Source organism: Patella vulgata, chromosome 3 (assembly GCF_932274485.2).
Source record: "Patella vulgata chromosome 3, xgPatVulg1.2, whole genome shotgun sequence".
Lineage (NCBI taxonomy): Eukaryota > Metazoa > Mollusca > Gastropoda > Patellidae > Patella > Patella vulgata.
Genome location: NC_065881.2, coordinates 60,770,753 through 60,792,068, shown reverse-complemented (window position 1 = coordinate 60,792,068; position 21,316 = coordinate 60,770,753). Strand labels below are relative to the sequence as shown.

The following is a 21,316-nucleotide window of genomic DNA, read 5'->3' as shown; positions in this document are numbered from 1 at the left end:
CATTTACCGGCATGTATAAATGAACTATTTCTAGCATATTTATTACGCCGGGTTGAAGAAAGCTGGCCGCAAACTCCAAATCGACAGCCGCAAAATAAAACAGGTCATGAACTTGTTAACGGATTCGGGAATAACTTCATTATAATATGTATAGCCTTGTAGCATCGTTTTCTTCTTCCGCGAACCTGCACCCAGACGGCCTAATTACCTGATAACGGTCAATCACTCGTCAAGTATGTCGAAACAGTTAAACTTACAATATATTGGTTGTTGATTTTTATTGAGTTTAACGCCTATTAACTGTTGTAGTTTCAATTCCATTGTCAAAACTTAATGGACTAGCTTAAGCGTATGAATACGTTCACTAGCAAATGACATCATCCCTCTCCAACTCATTCCCGCATCAGCTCAAGACACATTCTCTTTGCAGCGAAGCTGGTAGTAAGAAGACATCCTCCACTTTGGTGAGAATTAGCTTAATTTCTGAATTTTAATTTATTTGTTTGTTATTGCTTTATTTGTTAATATTTGTGGCAATTTTTTCACGAAATTTAAGTTAGGTCTGTTTTTGTTAGCGTAATTTTCGGACTTGAAGTTGAAATATTCGTGTGTTATTCTCTAAAGCAGCACACGAGCCAAGCCTTTCATTCAACACAACCCATTACAGGGCAGACAGATGACTAATACTCTCGCTCTGTTCATTATCTACGTTGAGTGCGTTAAAAGATACATTACTACTATCTCCATTTCATAGTATTTTATTTGGCGAATATGTTGAATCTTTTTTATTGTCATTCAGGAAGGCTTACATTTATTAAATTTCCTAATTCAAATTATTCAAATCGATGCGCCTTTTTAGCGGTAAAATTTGAATTATGATGCTAACCCCGATGAATATTATATCGCCAAAGCATCCGTTACACTCACTGGACATAACTATGTGTAAATTTTGCCTCAAATCCAAAAAGCTTTTCCCAGTTAATACCGGTAAATGTTGCTTAAAAGTTATTCCCCCGGGAGGTATTGAATAATTGCATGCAGGAGTTCATAATTGCACGGCAGAGTATTGTTTTAATCGGAGAAATAAGTCAGAAAGTCAGTATCTATATTTCTATGGTTAAACCTCCATGCCCTAAATATAGAATATTAAGTATTTTGTAATATTAAAACAAATTTTGTAATATAGACATTAAATACAAAATGTAAGTTTTATTTGTATTCAAAAATCTATGTATTATTACATTAATACACCTAATACATAAAATTACAGTAGTCTATTTTTTATTAAAAACCAACCAAAGCAGCGACATAAGATAGTTATACTATACAGATAATATTTCATGTATATCCGTAAATGTGGCAGCATTTAATCTTGAATGTGATAAACTTTTTTGATTTCACATGGATGTTTGTTATTTTTGACACAATTGATCTTATATTAAATTATTTTCTGAAACAATTTTTAAATAACCCAGACCAGCTGTTATTTTTTACTTTACGTATTTTGGTTAAAAAATGTATTGTATACCAAGTCTAACTTATTTCTGTACATGTTGTCCTGAGGCTATTTTTAATATGAAGGACCCAAATCTTGACATGTTTATTGCTCTTCTGTGACCAAGGAAGGCTATAAATTGAACCTGTGAAATGAACATAGATTTTACTTGATTGTCCATTGATGTAGTTTCTATATTGTGCCTGCTTTCATTCAGAATCTATGGCATTGTCTGACAATATATAATGATGACTCACTGGGGACTCATTCACAGGAAGTAGACTTTAATCTGTTAGCGTCAGCCATAACCAGGACTCCAGTGGAAACCCCAATCACAATCAATAACTGGGATGGAGATAACTAATGTTATGAATTCCAACTGTCTCTTAGGAAATGTTTTTATTCATAAGCTCACTTTATGTATATATGGGACATAATTTATTTATAAGCTGCCATGTTAATGGTAACATTTTTTCTCTTGATATGCAATAAATTATGTATCAAACATTTTTATCTTCAAATTGCAAAATATATTTGTTAATTGGAATAAAATGGAAATAAAATATGACTTGGATTGGTGATGTCTCTTTGTTTTTTGTTTTTCTGACAAAGTGTTCACAGCACTTGACTAGCATGACTGATCTGTGATTTTCTAATGTCTAATCCATTCTGTTGCTAATTAACAAACATTTTGTTTACCTCACAGATCAACTAATTCAGGTGTTTATTATATTGTTTCTTAGCAACAAGTCGTGCCAAGGCCTCAGTGTATTGGTACGTTCATCAGAGTTAACTAAGTTTCACTGTTTAGTGACTTTCATACCCAGGAAACATGCGTGAAATTGTTCATATGCAAGCTGGCCAATGTGGCAACCAAATTGGAGCGAAGGTAGGTAGAACTTATTTGTTTTCATAAAATCATATTTTGATTTCTTGTTCAGGGTTGTTGTTTTATATAAAAAGCAACATCAAAAGTTTCTTGTATAAATGAATTTAACATACAAAATAAATTGTTTTAACAAGGGTCTCCAAACTTTATCTTGAATTAATTTAATAGAATTGATTATCTAGATTAACATTTGTTAGGTGCGCATATAAAGCATGTTATTAATGTTTTGTTTGAACAGTTCTGGGAAGTTATTTCTGATGAACATGGTATCGACCCAACTGGAACCTACCATGGTGATTCTGATCTCCAATTGGAAAGAATCAATGTCTACTACAATGAAGCTACAGGTTTGTATTGATATTATTAAATGTAGATAAATACTGCGACAATAGAAATTTATTGATAATATATTACCAGTAAGTGGCAGGATGTGACGCCTAGCAACACAGTCTGACAAACATTCTTTTGTAAAGATGTAGTAAATTTACTTGTTTACTGTCTACAATTAAATTAGGTCTTATTTCCATTCAGAATTAAATTGACTAGGATACCAATGCTTTTTTATGCATTACATCCTTGTATTTACACCATATTTGTTGGCACCTTATTTGTTCCCAATTAACATAAGGCTTTTAACGGGAGCTTAGAAAATTGAATACCAAACAACATTCTTATTTCTCAAATGTATGCCTGTAGCCATATACAGTAATTCTTATTGTTATTGTTAGATACATGTAGTTATTTTAACTTTAAAATGACCTCATTCTTTATTTTCTAAGGAGGTAAATATGTACCCCGAGCTGTTCTGGTGGATCTCGAGCCAGGTACCATGGACTCTGTAAGGTCTGGACCTTTTGGTCAAATCTTTCGTCCAGATAACTTTGTCTTTGGACAGAGCGGAGCTGGTAATAACTGGGCCAAAGGTCACTACACAGAAGGAGCTGAATTAGTTGACTCAGTCTTAGATGTTGTGCGAAAAGAGGCTGAAAATTGTGATTGTCTTCAAGGCTTCCAGCTTACCCATTCCCTTGGTGGAGGAACAGGTTCCGGAATGGGAACTCTTCTCATCAGTAAAATCCGAGAAGAATATCCAGATAGAATCATGAACACATTCTCTGTTGTACCATCCCCAAAAGTAAGTCGATTCTAAAGAAAGTTTTAAAAGAATAAGATTTTTGCAACAGTAACTTTTGACCTAATGTCTGAATAATATAGGCTTACTATAACATAACTATCAATTCTGAATGTCATACTCATATCAAACTATAGTTAATTATTCTGTATTTCTATATTACCAGTTTCTTTAGTCAATTCACATCTTTTGTAATTTGCTTTGACCGTTGTATAATTTCAGGTATCTGATACAGTTGTAGAACCATACAATGCTACTCTGTCAGTACATCAACTTGTAGAAAACACAGATGAAACTTACTGTATTGACAATGAAGCTTTATATGATATTTGTTTCCGTACCTTAAAACTTACTACACCAACTTATGGTGACTTGAATCACTTGGTGTCAGCTACCATGTCTGGTGTGACAACTTGTCTTAGATTCCCTGGTCAACTTAATGCTGATCTACGTAAACTAGCTGTCAACATGGTACCCTTCCCTCGTCTACATTTCTTTATGCCTGGTTTTGCTCCTCTCACATCTCGAGGTAGTCAACAATACCGAGCTCTTACAGTACCTGAACTTACTCAACAAATGTTTGATTCCAAGAACATGATGGCGGCCTGTGATCCACGTCATGGAAGATATTTGACAGTTGCTGCTATGTTCCGAGGTCGTATGTCCATGAAGGAAGTTGATGAACAGATGTTGAATGTTCAGAATAAAAACAGCAGTTACTTTGTTGAATGGATCCCCAACAACGTAAAGACTGCCGTTTGTGACATTCCACCAAGAGGTCTTAAAATGTCTGCAACCTTCATTGGTAACAGTACAGCCATTCAAGAATTGTTTAAGAGAATATCAGAACAATTTACTGCTATGTTCAGAAGAAAGGCTTTCCTCCATTGGTATACTGGTGAAGGTATGGATGAGATGGAATTTACAGAAGCTGAATCCAACATGAATGATCTGGTATCTGAATATCAACAATACCAAGATGCTACAGCTGAAGAGGAGGGTGAATTCGATGAAGATGAGGGAGAGGCTGATGAACCCTTATAAAATAGCCAACATTTATGGAATTGAAGCTTTATTAAGAAACATTTCACAAACCAATGGCTTAATACTATTTATTATGGTGGCAATCCTCCATATTGTTGGTTACTCTTGTTATTGAAGTTAAAAAAGAACAAACTAGTGACACTTAAAAGCTGAAGATAAAACGTGCAATATATTTCTTTGGCAATTTTTATAAAAAGTACATCTGCATACTATGTCATACTTACATTTTTAATGCTTATATTTATTAAAGCTCTACTTGCAAAATTTTATGTCTTTTGACCAAATCTCTTTACTAAAAAGAATGAAAAAAATGTTGTCCAATGAGCTTGTGGTCTTTCTACATTTTCCCATTTCTAATGATATGGGGGAAATTTTCCTTGGACAGCAGCTCTAAAGCTTACACTTTCTCGTTTCTCTTACATGCATGCCAATGTGTAAATGGGACCTTGGGGTTTTTGTACCATCTAAACAACATGATGCTGTTTCTTGCCAGACCCTCTAACCTGCACCACTGACATGGGAAAGCGATTATCCAGAGAAACCTTTTGGATTAAATGGGGTTCTGATCCAACTAAAATGTTCTTGGGTGTTAAAGCTGCCAATCGTTATTTGAAAATTTACTAGGACAGCAGCTCTAAAGCTTACACTTATGCGTTTCTCTTACATGCATGCCAATGTGTAAATGGGACCTTGGGGTTTTTATACGCCCACATTGAAATGTGGTCGTATATTGTCGTCGCCCCCGTCCGTCCGTCCGGCGTCCACAATTCCTATTGATTTTCAACGATTTCCGATATGGCCCTTGATCACTTTGCAAAATCTTGTGATGCGCTAAAGGCTAAAGTTATAATCCGATTGACTTCAGATTGATACAGAGTTTAAGATCTTGAGACGAACAAGTATATTGATTTTCAATGAATTTTTATGACTTAAACAGTTAAATCCATGATATTAAAAGCTTTGCATACAAAACGTTAGCATGGGGCAGAACTTTATAAAAACCAAACAAATTCTAATAGTTTTCTGTAATTACTTCGTGAGTTGTTGCTCTTAATCAGATTTTAGTGTATTATAAATGTTTCAATACCGAAAAAAGTAAAAATATGCGACAACCCTTGCGTTGACTGCCCGGACGATTTAGTTGCTGTGGGCGTATGTTTCATTGCCTGGCAACCTATCTTTGTACCATCGAAACAACAAGATGCTGTTCCTTGCCAGACCCTCTATCCTGCACCACTGACATGGGGAAAGTGATTATCCAGAGAAAGCTTTTGGTTTAAATGGGGTTCTGATCCAACTAAAATGTTTTTGGGTGAAAAAGAGGCACACCAAACTATTTAATACTGTTGCTGGCTTTTGCATAGCCATAGATTGATCATAAATGAGGTTTAACATCTTTTACTGTTCTGCTCCAAACTAGGCTAATGAAGACTAGCATATCCGATACAGTGTGCTATGAGGGAAATTTTGCCCGGACAGTGGCACTACAGCCTACTCCTATATCGAATTCCAATTGTCATGGGATTTTTTACGTGAACGCCAATGTGTACACAGGCCCTTCATCCTGCATCACTGAGAAGGGGAAAACCACGCTGGAAAATCTGGATTAACTTTCTCGGCAAATGCAGGGATCGAACACCCAACCTCCAGGATAGCGAGCCAGTGTCTTGGCCACCGTGACCCCCACACACAACCAATGAAATAACTATTATGAATCCAATGATCCATATTTACATAAATGATAACCAGAGGATGTTGAATGTTGGGAAGTTTTAATTTATTTTTCGGTAAATACTGAAAGAAATTAAGCCCTTGTTTCACTTAGTTGAACCTTGTAAACACTGTAAGGACTAAAGTTATCATCCAATCTGTATGAAATTCATATGCATTGATTGGTAAAACGTAGAAGCCTTTGAATTTCATCAATTTACGTTAATTACTTCTTGAGTTATGGCTCTTGTTTCACTTTTATGAACCCCCTGTTATTGATCTGTATAAAATTTCAATGCATTAAGATTAGTAATTAAACGAAGAAGCCTTTTCATTTGAGTCCCTTTCTGTTAACATCCAACCTCGTGGGTTTTCTCTGGGTACTCCGTGTTTCCTCCCACTGCTTAAGACCCCTACGCGCAAGCGAATGATTGAAATAAAATTGAACCATGTGTTAGTCCCAAAATGACCTAGTTTGTGTCGAGTGGACGTTAAACTCCATTTCTCTCTCTCCTCTCTGTTAACAACATGTACGGTTATGGCCCTTGTTTCACTTTGTTGAACCTCGTGAACATTCGATCTGTATGTAAATGCTCCTTTTACCTACAAAAGCATAAATATGTGACAAACTTTGTCAGCCACCAGACGATTTAGCTGCTGTTGGCGTTTATTTTGTTGCCTGGCAATTCATCTTTGGAATTATGTTCTTTTCAGAGATTCAACATTGATTATATTATAGTTTGCAAGAGATTCAAAATCACCCCAATGATGATAAAACTAGCTTCATTTCAGTTTTCAGCCACACAAAAATAAAGAAAAACCTTTAAAAAAGTTTTCATCCTGCACACATTTGTTGTTCAGTATATAAGTAATGAGTCAAGTGTAATTTGATATAGATACAATTTCTCCAGTGTTAGTCATGCTACATTAGCTTGTATAGGGTATTGAATTTCCTACTGAAGCTGAATTTTTTTTTGTTAGGAGGAAGGCAGTACAGTATTCCAGATGGTAATAACTGATAAATGTAATACTGACATGCCAGCTGTGGAAAGGGATGCTTTTTACAATCTAAATATATTTGCACATCTGCAGTAATTTTTGTTTTCTTGATAAAATGCATAGGAAAGAAATAAAGTCTAAAAAAATCTATTGCATACCAACTACATCTTATGTGCATAGCGATATTTTTCAGATCTAGATATGAATATATTTTTTGCCTTCAGCTTATCAATAGTTTTTGTGCAGACTATTTTAAGGTTAACTTTAATTATTTACCATCTTTACTATATTTTGAACCAGCTAACATTGATAATGTAACATATGCCTTTACCTTGCAGTCTTTGTAAAATATTGTAAAAGCAGGAGAGCTTGACAGTCGACCTTTCAAAATTGAATATTGGCTTTAATATTTTAGTGTTAATTTGACTTGAATACGTATAAGTAAAATTAGTACAATGCAGTTATTATATAGTTCTGTGTGAATGCTTCAGATAATTGTAAAGATGAGCCATATGAAGATTTTATAAACTACCTGCCCAGTTAGAAAAACCCTAGAAAGTATGCAGTTCATTGATTTTCTTATTTGGCACACAAATAATAATACCTCCAGGTGTTGCCATAAACATTAATTCAACAATGTGCCAGTACTCATCCATGACTTGGGTTATTAAAGAAAACAAGTACATAATATATCAGGAATATTAAAAATGGCTTCACTCTCCAAAATTGTTTCTAAAAAATAAATATCTTGCCATGCAGATAAAATTTCTAAACTAAAATGTAAGCTTTTAATATGGAAATACATATTTGTCAAAATTTTTGAGGAAATGGGGGTGAATTAGATTAGTAATGTTATTCATTCATAAAACAAATCATGTCCACTGTTTGTATAATTAATGTGAAAAGCATGCTTATAGCAATCTGCTGCTAACCGTATCCCACAAACAGTAATATATTTTGTTGGCATCACAATTGCAAAATGGTGTTTGGTTACATTAAGCCACAAGACTTGTTTGACAATTTGGATTCTAGTACTTGTAAAGGATTCACTTCTTACAAGTTGTAAATGCCAATTCCAAAAAATTATTCTTGATAAATTATATAATGTATACAGACTTTTAAATGATGCGGAATGATCTGTAAAATAATGCATAAAGAGCAATGAATTAGGTTCTTCGTTGTATACTTTAAATCTTGTTCACAGCCGAATTGATTTCAGTTGTAGGTCTATATAAATGTGTTTTACTCATTAGGAAAAACCAGGAGAATTTGTATTTCAAAGAAGCTCCCATGTAGAAAGTAATTTAGGTGTACAGATGTTCATGCCTTTAATAATTTTGATAGATGCATCTAGGACATATTATAAAAATTAATATTGTTACATGCAATGATTATCTTTATCTTTTTAATCCAAGTACATACCCCATTTTCTCAGTATTAAGTGTTACAATATTATCCTCATCAATTTATTTGTCAATTCTTTAAGGGCAGAGTTATGGTCCTTGATCACTTCTTCAAAAATTCTTGGAACAGCTAAATTCATGATATGAAATGTTTTTTGTCCCCCGCCTTTCGAAGAAAGCAGGGGACTATTAAAATGGGTCCGTCTGTCTGTCTGTCCGTCACACTTTTTGGCTGTCTGTCACTCTTTTTGGGACACAATAACTCTCCTTCTAATTGAGCTAGAATGTTCAAACTTGGTGTAGGTGTTTATTAGGTCAATACCTTGATGTATGAGCATTTTCTGCATAGGGTAAGCAGAGATAAGCAATTTGATTGGTTGATGCTTTGGGACACAATAACTTTAGTTCTGATTATTAAGTGAGAGTGATGAAACTTGGTGTATAGTTTCATTACATCAATACCTTGATTAAGTTCGATAATGAGCATTTTCTGCTCAGGGTAAGCAGAGCGATAAGCAATTTGATTGGCCGTGACTTTGTAACACAATAACTATCCTTTTAATTGAGCTAGCACGTTCAAACTTGGTGTAGGTTACTAGGTCAATGCCTTGATAGAGTTCGTAGATGAGCATTTTCTGATTCGGGTAGGCAGAGATAAGCAATTTGATTGGTTGATGGTTTGGGGCATGATCACTTTAATTCTAATTAAGTGAGAGTGATGAAATTTGGTGTATAGTTTTATTACATCAATACCTTGACTAAGTTCGATAATGAGCATTTTCTATTCAGGGTAAGCAGAGCGATAAACAATTTGATTGGTTGAGACTCTGGAACACTATACGTCTCTTTCTAAGTAAGGTAGAATGTTCAAACTTGGTGTAGGTGTTTATTAGATGAATGCCTTGATGGAGTTCGATGATAAACATTGTCTGCTTACTGTAAGCAGAGCTAAGCAATCTAATTGGTTGGTGCTTTGGAGCACAATAACTTTGGTTATAATGAAGTGAGAGTGATGAAACTCCGAGTATAGATTCGTTATATCATTACCTTGCCTAAGTTCGATGAGAATTTTCTGCTTGATTGGTCAAGACTTTGGAACTTAACAACTCAAGCTTTTAATTAAGGTAGAATGTTTGAACTTGATGATGTAGATGTTCATTAGGTGAATTTCTTGACTGAGTTAAATGATTAACATTTCGAGCTAAAGCTAAGCTGTGCTAAGCAATTTCATTGATCGATGCTTTGGGACAAGATAATTTTGATTCTATCAGATAGAGAGTGATGAAACTTAGTGTATAGTTAGTTGATAATCAGTTTGGTTTTTGGATACTTTTGAAAAAAATAAATGTGCAATTAATTAATGTGTCATCTATTTATTTTGGGATTTCGACACGGGGCATCAGCCTCACTGCTGGCTTGTTATACTAAAGGTGAGCATGGGCAAGAACTAGAAGCCAAACAAATTCTAGTGATTTCTGATAATTGCTTAATAGATTGCTATTCTTGATCAGATTTGAGTGTATTGTAATTATTTTCTTTACCAACTTTGAATTTGTAAGATTGCAGCAGCTAAATCTGTGCATATGCTAGAAACATCAGTATATACATTTACTGTCATTTTTTCATGCCCAATTGATACAGTATTTATGTGAAGAGTCCTATTGATTTTCAACAATTTCAAAGACTTAGAACATCTGCATTTATCATCTGAAAAATTAAAGGCTTACATGATTTGTATAATAAATGTTGGCAATCTCAACATCAATCAAATTTTAATTATTTCTGATAATTAGTAATGTTTTTACTCTCGATCAGTTTTTATACGCCACATTTTCATGTGGACATATATTGTCGTTGCCCCTTTCCATCCAGACGTCTGTCTGTCCGCCCACAATTGTTTGTGAACACTCTAGAGGTCACAATTTTTATCCAATTTCAGCGAAACTTGAAATATAGGTTTATCACCCTAAGATCTCAGTTCCTTTCGATATTGGCATGTATCGGACTGTAACTGCATGGATTATGGCCCTTGATTGTACGAAAAATCACATTTTTAGCTTGTGAACACTGTAGAGGTTACAATTTTTATCCGATTTGGTTTAAACTTGAAATATATGTTTATAACCCAAAAATCTTGGTTCCTTTCGATATTCGCACATAGCGGTCATAACTTCCTGAATTATGGCCCCTGATTGTACGAAAAATCACGTTTTAGCTTGTGGACCCTCTAGAGGTCACAATTTTCTTCTGATTTTGATGGAATTTGAAATGTAAGTTTATAACCCAAAGATCTCGCTTCCTCTTGATATTTGTGCATATCAAATCGTAACTTCCTGAATTATGGCCCCTGATTGTACGAAAAATCACGTTTTTAGCTTGTGGACCCTATAGCGGTCATAATTCTTATCCGATTTAAAAACGTATCACCGTTATACACTTAAGGATGGTTGAGTGTATATCAATGTTGTGGACCCTGTAGAGGTCACAATTTTAATCCGATTTTGAGTAAACTTGAAGTGCATGTTTATAACCCAAAGATCTTGGTTGCTTTCGATATTCACGCATATCGGATTGTAACTTCTGAATTATGGCCCCTGATTGTACGAAAAATGGCATTTTTAGCTTGGGGCCGCTCTAGAGGTTACAATTATTATCAGATTTAAAACACTGTTTGAATATATCACCGTTACACCGTAATGAAGGCAGAGTTTGAATTTCGTGAAAATCGGACCAAAACTGCCAGACAAAATGGCCGCCCCTTGTACTCAAATAGTGTAAACATCTGGTATATTAAGGTTGTGGACCCTCTGGAGGTCACAATTTTGTGCCGATTTTGACGAAACTTGAAATGCATGGTTAAAACCCAAAGATCTTGGTTGCTTTCGATATTTGCGCATATCGGATCGGATCGTAACTTCCTAAATTATGGCCCTTGATTGTACGAAAAATCACTTTTTTTGAGCTTGCTCTCTGTCCATCTCTTGCAAAATGTGGGCGTATCTTGCATGACAACTGCTTGTTGGTGTCATGTAAATGCACCAATTACCTACAAAAGAATAAATATTCGACTGCTCGGATGACATATCTGCTGTGATTTATGTTTCATTGTCTGGCAACCTATGTTCAATTTGTGTAATTTAATGTTCTATTATAGGTAATCTATTTTGTTGTTTTTCAGGTATATATAACCAGTGTGTGATCACTTTTCATTTCATTTGCCAACCTTCATCATGCGTGAGATTGTTCATATTCAGGCTGGACAGTGTGGTAACCAAATTGGTGCCAAGGTAAGTAAATGTGATCTGTACAAGCTGTACACGTTGCAAATCTCAATGAATTCATTGCAAGCAGATCGCATAAAATTGATGAATTGAACTTAAATTATTAAACATACATTATGCAAGAGCTAAATCTGCTCTTTTCATGTGGTCGCCCTTGTCCGTCCGCCCAGACGTCCGTCAGTCCACAATTGTTTGTGAACACTCTACAGGTCACAATTTTTATCCCATTTCAATGAAACTTGAAATATGGGTTTATCACCCGAAGATCTTGGTTCCTTCGATATTGGCATGTATCGGACTGTAAATTCATGGATTATGGCCCCTGATTGTATGAAAAGTCATGTTTTTATCTTGTGAACACTGTAGAGGTCACAATTTTTATCCGATTTGGTTTAAACTTAAAATTTATAACCCACAGATCTCGGTTCCTTTCGATATTCGCGCATATCAGACCATAACTGCCTCAATTATTGCCGCTGTTTGTACGAAAAATTACATTTTTAGCTTGTGGACCCTACAGAGGTCACAATTTTTATCCGATTTAAAAACCAGTTTAAATGTATCAACATTACACCATAAGGATGACTGATAGACAAAATGGCCGCCCCTTGTTTGCAAATAGTGTCAAAATATTGTGTATCAGGGTTGTGGACCTTCTGGAGGTCACAATTTTCATTTGATTTTGATGAAAATTGAAATGCATGTTTATAACCCAAATATCTTGGTTCCTTTCCATTTTCGTACTTATCAAATTGGAACTTCCTTAATTATTGCCCCTGATTGTACTAAAAATCGCATTTTTAGCTTGTGGTCCTCTAAGAGGTCACAATTATTATCCGATTTAAAAATCAAGGTTGTGAACCCTCTAGAGGTCACAATTACACACTAAGATCATGGTTCCTTTTGATAATCGCAGATACCCAAACTTAACTTCCTGGATTATGGCCTCTGATTGTTCGAAAAATCACATTTTTAGCTTGCTGATTCCCTAGAGGTCACAATTTTTTTCCGATTTTAAAAACCGTTTAAATACATCACCATTTCACCATAATAAAGGTTTAATTTGAATTTCAGGAAAATCGAAATGAAACTGCCTGACAAAATATCCGCTGTTTGTACGCAAAGTGTGTAGAAGTGTGTGTGTAATACGAAGGTTGCTGACCCTCTAGAGGTCACAATTTTTATCTGATTTTGATGAAACTTAAAACATATCTTTATATCCCAAAGAACTCTGTCCCTTTTGATATTTGCACATTTCAGGCCATCACTTTCTGGATTATTGCCCCTTATTGTACAAAAAAACGCGTTTGTTTTTATCTGTTCTCTATCCATCTCTTGCAAAATGTGGGCGTATCCTGCTTGGCAGACACTGGTAAACTATTATTGTGAGAACTGCCAGCTCTTTACTTAATCTCCCATAATGTATCTTTAATATTTTCTAATTTTTATATCCATGCATTGACATTTATGTTCTGTAGAATCTGGAATTAGCTTTAAAAAAAAATTATGTATATATTAATACTGATATTAATATTTATTTTTAATTAACAGTTCTGGGAAGTTATTTCTGATGAACATGGTATTGACCCAACTGGAACCTACCATGGTGATTCTGATCTCCAATTGGAAAGAATCAATGTCTACTACAATGAAGCTACAGGTTTGTCTATTTTGTGTAGTCAATTATTTAGGAACCTTTGTTTCATGAAATCCTTCCTGCAGTCCAGTGTGAGTGATTATACTGGGGTGAAATCGTATAAAAAAACAGGCTTGAGTAAAACGTAAAGCCCTTTTTAGGAGGAAAGGTTTGAATCTTTGTCACAGAATTATTCATGGATTTTTTCAGGAGGTAAATATGTACCTCGAGCTGTGTTGGTTGATCTTGAGCCAGGTACCATGGACTCTGTAAGGTCTGGACCTTTTGGCCAAATCTTTCGTCCAGATAACTTTGTCTTTGGACAGAGCGGAGCTGGTAATAACTGGGCTAAAGGTCACTACACAGAAGGAGCCGAATTGGTTGACTCAGTATTAGATGTTGTCAGAAAGGAGTCTGAAAGCTGTGATTGTCTGCAAGGCTTCCAACTTACCCACTCTCTTGGTGGCGGAACTGGTTCTGGAATGGGAACTCTTCTCATCAGTAAAATCCGAGAAGAATATCCAGATAGAATCATGAACACATTCTCTGTCGTACCATCCCCAAAAGTAAGAAAATTTTAGTTCATTTGACATACAGCTTAGATTATGTTTATCTATAGATGAATTTTATTCATTTTGGAATCCACATATCCATCAAAAAGAGGCTTTTTAGATGAACAACTGACATAGATTATGCATAGTCAGGTTTTACCCCTGTAGAGTGGTCTGTCCAACCTCGTGGCTTTTCTCCGGATCCTCTTGTGTTTCCTCCCACAGCTACAGACCCCAACGCACAAGCGAATTATTGAAATAAATTTGAACCATATGTAAGTCCCAAAATGACCTAGTTTGTGTTGAGTGGATGTTAAACCCCATTTCTCCCTCTCACCACCACCCCTCTCTCCCGCCCTCCCTCCTTTTAGTGTGTGTAGTGGGGGATGAGATTTATGACTTTCATCTCACTGCTATAAAGGAGCATTGTGCACAAGTGGATTATTGATCTAAATAATAATCATAATTATGCTGACCCATATAACGTATTTGTGTTAAATTGTGTGATGTATAATTTCAGGTATCTGATACAGTTGTAGAACCATACAATGCTACTCTATCAGTACATCAACTTGTAGAAAACACAGATGAAACTTACTGTATTGACAATGAAGCTTTATATGATATCTGTTTCCGTACGTTAAAACTTACCACACCAACTTATGGTGACTTGAATCACTTGGTGTCAGCTACCATGTCTGGTGTAACAACTTGTCTTAGATTTCCTGGTCAACTTAATGCTGATCTACGTAAACTAGCTGTCAACATGGTACCCTTCCCTCGTCTACATTTCTTTATGCCTGGTTTTGCTCCTCTCACATCTCGAGGTAGTCAACAATACCGAGCTCTTACAGTACCTGAACTTACTCAACAAATGTTTGACGCCAAGAACATGATGGCTGCCTGCGATCCACGTCATGGAAGATATTTGACAGTTGCTGCTATGTTCCGAGGTCGTATGTCCATGAAGGAAGTGGATGAACAGATGTTAAATGTTCAGAATAAAAACAGCAGTTACTTTGTTGAATGGATCCCCAACAACGTAAAGACTGCCGTTTGTGACATTCCACCAAGAGGTCTTAAAATGTCTGCAACCTTCATTGGTAACAGTACAGCTATTCAGGAATTGTTTAAGAGAATATCAGAGCAATTTACTGCTATGTTCAGAAGAAAGGCTTTCCTCCATTGGTATACTGGTGAAGGTATGGATGAGATGGAATTTACAGAAGCTGAATCCAACATGAATGATCTGGTATCTGAATATCAACAATACCAAGATGCCACAGCTGAAGAGGAGGGTGAATTTGATGAAGAGGAGCCTGACGCTGATGAAGCTTAAATAGAACGTGAAATTATACCGGGATACATTCGCAAACTTTCCTTTCTTGTCTATCTTTCTTAAAAATGTCTTAGTGTTGGCAAATTAGTCTTCGGATGGATTTGAGTGCCAGCTTTTTGTGCCATTAAAGTATAGTTATTGAGTAATTACTGGTAAGTCACTTTAGTGATAGGCCTGTATGGTGGGTTTCATTAATTTTTACAAATTGAAATCTGTTGTTTATTTTGTTATCATTTAACTTGGTTTTACATCAGTTGTGGTCTTAACATGATTTTGAAATTCTTGCTGTTTTCCTTTAGTAAATTCATGTGATTTTTGCTGGATTGTGTGACGATTTTTGCCATTACACTAAAGACAATTCCTGAATAAAGATTTCATTTTATTAAACATCTTTTATATTTTTTGAGTCCATATGACCGGGTGGGGGTGGATGGCTGAATGGTTAGCATGCGCGCACAGTATCATAAAGTCTGTCATTAAGTCAACTAGTGCTCCTACGACAAGTCGGATAGCCGTAAACGGTTAGAACTGGACGGTTAAACGGTTCGAATTCAACGGTATGGTTATTCGGAGATGTCCCCCATTACATAGAGTTGTCTGATTATATTCCTCGTTATAACAAAACTTGCCCGTTGTCATTTTGTATTTGATGTTTGAAAATCTTAGAATGTAACAGTCGTCCTACGATGTCGACTGCTAAACAATGATACTATTAATAGCACTCATCGTAGTCATATGGCAAAGTCAACGGACCTTGTTCTGACTTTAGCTAATGTTAATCCAATCTAAATACTTCTCGGCATGTCTAACTATATTCTACCTTGTTTATTATTTACTTAAAAACGTATCCATCATTCAAAATATGAAAGTTATCATCCGATAGGTATGAAATATATATGCATCATTTAAATTTATGAAACAGATCTGTTGAATTTCAGCAATTTCCGTCAATTATTTCTAGAGATATGGCCCTTTTTTATACGTCCACATTCATAATGTGAACGTATTATGCCGTCGCCCCTGTCTGTGTGTGTGTGTGTGTGTATGTATGTATGTGTGTGTGTGTGTGTGTGTGTGTGTGTGTCTGTGGTTCGCCTACAGGGCGCAATTCTTCATGGATTTTCTTCAAACTTGGTATACTTATTCCTTATACCCCAAGGAAGATCCCTATTGTTTTTGGTGCATGCCCGACCCCCCGGGGCAGAGCCACGCCCATTTCTAGTATTTGTTTGTTTGTCGTCTACAGGCCACATTTCTTAACTAATAATCTTGAAACTTTGCATACACATTCTTTGTACCCTAAGGAACATCCCTATCGTTTGGGGTGCATGCCCAACCCCCAGGGGCAGAGCCACGCCCATTTTCTTTTCGTGTGTCTTTGTGTCGCCTACAGGGCGCAATTCTTACTGGATTTTCTTCAAACTTGGTATACTTATTCCTTATACCCCAAGGAAGATCCCTATTGTTTTTGGTGCATGCCCGACCCCCAGGGGCAGAGCCACGCCCATTTCTAGTATTTGTTTGTTTGTCGTCTACAGGCCACATTTCTTAACTTATAATCTTGCATACACATTCTTTGTACCCTAAGGAACATCCCTATCGTTTGGGGTACATGCCCAACCCCCAGGGGCAGAGCCACGCCCATTTCCCATTTTCTTTTCGTGTGTCTTTGTGTCGCCTACAGGGCGCAATTCTTACTGGATTTTCTTCAAACTTGGTATACTTATTCCTTATACCCCAAGGAAGATCCCTATTGTTTTTGGTGCATGCTCGCCTCCCCGGGGCAGAGCCACGCCCATTTTTTGTATTTGTTTGTTTGTCGTCTACAGGCCACATTTCTTAACGTATCATCTTGAAACTTTGCATACTTATTCTTTGTACCCTAAGGAACATCCCTATCGTTTTGGGTGCATGCCCAACCCCCAGGGGCAAAGCCACGGCTATTTTCTTTTTTATGTCTGTGTGTCGCCTACAGGCCACAATTCTTAATCAATCGTCTTGAAATTTTTTCATATGAATTGCTTATACCCTAACGATGATCCCTATTGTTTTTTTTACCCCCAGGGGCAGAGCCACGCCCATTTTCTTTTCTTTTTCTGTCTGTGTGTCACCTACAGGCCACAATTCTTAATCGTCTTGAAAAAATTTCATATGAATTGCTTATACCCTAACGATGATCCCTATTGTTTTTGGTGCATGCCCGACCGCCAGGGGCATAGCCACGCCCATCCATTATATTTATTTATTTGTTTGTCATCTACAGATCGCATTTTTTTATCGTATCACCTTGAAACCTAGCATACATATTCCTTCTGTCCTAAGGAACATCCCTATTATTTGTGGTGAATACCCAACCCCCAGGGGCAGAGCTACGCCCATTTTCTTTTTTTATGTCTGTGTGTCACTTGCAGACCGCATTTCTTAATCGATCATCTTGAAAACTTTTTTATACTTATTCCTTATAGCCTAAGGCTACTATTTATACTTATTCCTTAATCCTAAGGCCGACCTCTATTATTATTTTTGGTGCATGCTCGACCCCTTGGGACAGAGCCACGCCTAATGTTTGTGTGTCTTGTGTTTTGCCTACAGACCGCAATTCTTAACAGATCCTTTTGAAACTTTGCATACCTATTCGAAACGCCATGCTTTTAGAATAAAGACATCGATTGTTTTAAAATAAAATTGTGTTCTGTTAATGTGAACGAAGTGTTAAACTGATAGCAGTCCTACAACCCAGTTTTATTTCACAGACCCTCAATGCAAACTGGACCATATCAAACAAAACAGGAATGTGGACGTATATTGCTGCGTTAGCGATGCTCTTGTTTACTTTGTAAACCTTGTGAACGTTTGAATGACGTTATCATCCGATCTGTATGAAATTTATATGCATTATTATACGTCCACATTCATAATGTGAACGTATTATGCCGTCGCCCCTGTCTGTGTGTGTGTGTGTGTGTATGTATGTATGTGTGTGTGTGTGTGTGTGTGTGTGTGTGTCTGTGGTTCGCCTACAGGGCGCAATTCTTCATGGATTTTCTTCAAACTTGGTATACTTATTCCTTATACCCCAAGGAAGATCCCTATTGTTTTTGGTGCATGCCCGACCCCCCGGGGCAGAGCCACGCCCATTTCTAGTATTTGTTTGTTTGTCGTCTACAGGCCACATTTCTTAACTAATAATCTTGAAACTTTGCATACACATTCTTTGTACCCTAAGGAACATCCCTATCGTTTGGGGTGCATGCCCAACCCCCAGGGGCAGAGCCACGCCCAGTTTTTGTATTTATAGTCTACATGCGGCAACTCTGAATGGATCATCTTGGAACTTTGCATATTTATTCCTTATACCATAAAGACAGCAACTATTTATTTTTATGCTTGCCCCGACCTCCTGGGGCAGTGTCACACCGAATTTATTGTTAGCATTTTGTCTGGATATTTGGCAAAACAAACCCGACGCCTAGCCTTCTTTGCCTCTGATCATATTACACTTACAGCCTGCAATGCTTAATCGATCATCTTGAAAACTTTTTTATACTTATTCCTTATACCCTAAGGCTGACCTCTATTATTTTTGGTGCATGCCCGACCCCCTGGGACAGATCACAAATTTGATTTTGGCCAACTTAAACATTGATTAGCCCACCGGAAAAGCTTCATATATTTTTATACGTCCACATTCATAATGTGGACGTATATTGCCGTCACCCCTGTCTGTGTGCGTGTGTCTGTGTGTCGCCTACAGGCCACAATTCTTAATCGATCGTCTTGAAAAAATTTCATATGAATTCCTTATACCCTAAGGACGATCCCTATTGTTTTTGGTGCATGCCCGACCCCCAGTGGCAGAGCCACGCCCATTTCTTTTATTCATTGTTTATCATCTACAGACTGCATTTCTTAACGTATCACCTTGAAACTTTGCATACTTACTCCTTCTATCCTAAGGAACATCCCTATGGTTTGTGGTGAATGCCCAGCCCCAGGGACAGAGCCACGCCCATTTTCTTTTTGTGTGTCTGTATGTCACTTAAGGCCTGCAATGCTTAATCGATCATCTTGAAAACTTTTTTATACTTATTCCTTATACCCTAAGGCTGACCTGTATTATTTTTGGTGCATGCCCGACCCCCTGGGATAGAGCCACGCCCAAAATTTGTGTGCCTTTTGTGTCGCCTACAGGCCGCAATTCTTAACATTTCCTTTTGAAACTTTGCATACCTATTCCTTTTCCCTAAGGATGCCCCCAATTGTTTTTTGGTGATTGCCCAACCCCCAGGGGCAGAGCCACATACATTTTTTCTTTGTGTCTCTGTGAGTTGCCTACAGGCCACGATTCTTAATGGATTGTCTTTGAACTTGGGATATGTATTCCTTATAGCCAAAGACGACAGCTGCATATCACGACCCCCAGGGGCAGAGCCACGCCCAATTTTTATGTTTATATCATTTACAGGTCAACTTGGTATATGTATTCCTTATAGCCTAAGGGCATCAACTATTGATTTTGGTGAATGCCCTGACCCCCCGGGGGGCAGAGCCACGCCCAATTTTTGCCTTTAACGCCCAAAGGCCACAATTCTGAATGGATTATCTTGGAACTTGGTATACTTATTCCTTATACCCTAAGGACGGCAACTATTGATGTTGTCATTTCAATAACAGGATGGTACCTATTTATATTGTTTCCATATCCAACCCCCACGGGCAGAGCCACGCCCAGTTTTTGTATTTATAGTCTACATGCGGCAACTCTGAATGGATCATCTTGGAACTTTGCATATTTATTCCTTATACCATAAAGACAGCAACTATTTATTTTTATGCTTGCCCCGACCTCCTGGGGCAGTGTCACACCGAATTTATTGTTAGCATTTTGTCTGGATATTTGGCAAAACAAACCCGACGCCTAGCCTTCTTTGCCTCTGATCATATTACAGCAATTTCATATTTCATTCTCTTCATTTTAAAAAGTCCCATATATCAATCATATTTCATTCTCTTCATTTTAAAAAGTACCATATATCAATCAAAGCTGGAATGTGGACGTATATTGCAGCATTAGCGATGCTCTTGTTTAAATTAGTAAAAGGAAAAAGCCTGCCAAATTTCAAAATTTTCTGTAAATTACTTCTAGAGTTAAGGCCCTTGTTTCGGTTTGTACAACCATGTGAACCCTCAAATGACAAAAAGTATAATCTAATCTGTATGAAATTGCCATGTAAATGTTCCCAATTACCTACAAAAGAGTAAATATGCGTCAACCCTTGTCGACCGCACGGACGATTTAGCTGCTGTGGACGTATGTTTCGTTGCCTGGCAACCTAACTTTATCTTATTCCTATAATGTGCTTTACATAACATAAGGATTATGTTGTCGAGGTTTATTGACTGATTAACCCAATCTTGGGCGAGATATCAAATTTGTTTGATTTTTTAATATGATGTCTAAAATGTCACGAAATTGAAGTTTTGGTAGTTTAAAATCGGTTAAATTTTAAAAATCTGTTAATTTTGGTCATTTCAAAGGCTGTCCCAAAAATGGGACGCTGCCCACAAGAGGGTACATGTTTTAATAAAAATATAAACAATAGCAGTGGAAATTATAATGACGGTTTAACAAAGAAACAACTAGTTTTTATTTAGATCAGGTAATTTATTTCATTTCTAATTATATTTGTATAAATATCAAACGTTAAATAATGTAAAATCCCATGTAGGCTAAAGTCCCATTTTCCTGTATATTTTACTAAATCGCTTTAACCGGCGTTAAAAAATTACAGGTGACGGAAAATTCTTCTGGTTTATTCAGACATATTCTCCTACTT

At 36.6% G+C, this 21,316-nt stretch overlaps 1 protein-coding gene across 2 annotated transcripts; it reads left to right on the top strand.

The window, feature by feature from the left end:
* Positions 1 to 324: 324 nt before the first annotated feature.
* Positions 325 to 15,866, top strand: LOC126814220 (tubulin beta chain). 2 transcript variants are annotated; one of them, XM_050539233.1, is made up of 5 exons: positions 325 to 464; positions 2,239 to 2,384; positions 2,623 to 2,731; positions 3,164 to 3,519; positions 3,739 to 4,824. In XM_050539233.1, exons 2-5 carry the CDS (start codon positions 2,328 to 2,330, stop codon positions 4,558 to 4,560), a joined length of 1,344 nt encoding a protein of 447 aa, XP_050395190.1. In that variant the 5' UTR covers positions 325 to 464; positions 2,239 to 2,327; the 3' UTR covers positions 4,561 to 4,824. The 2 variants fall into 2 exon arrangements, with proteins under 2 accessions (XP_050395190.1, XP_050395196.1); XM_050539239.1 differs by lacking the exons at positions 2,239 to 2,384; positions 2,623 to 2,731; positions 3,164 to 3,519; positions 3,739 to 4,824 and adding exons at positions 11,851 to 11,959; positions 13,505 to 13,613; positions 13,800 to 14,155; positions 14,661 to 15,866 and having other exon boundaries at positions 341 to 464.
* The last annotated feature ends 5,450 nt before the right edge of the window (positions 15,867 to 21,316 follow it).

Bases quoted from the DNA above. Each gene is read 5' to 3' on its own strand.
- LOC126814220 (XM_050539233.1), top strand. From the start codon at position 2,328: ATGCGTGAAATTGTTCATATGCAAGCTGGCCAATGTGGCAACCAAATT. The intron at 2,385-2,622 runs GTAGGTAGAACT...TTGTTTGAACAG, and splicing joins GCAACCAAATTGGAGCGAAG to TTCTGGGAAGTTATTTCTGA. The intron at 3,520-3,738 runs GTAAGTCGATTC...GTATAATTTCAG, and splicing joins CTGTTGTACCATCCCCAAAA to GTATCTGATACAGTTGTAGA.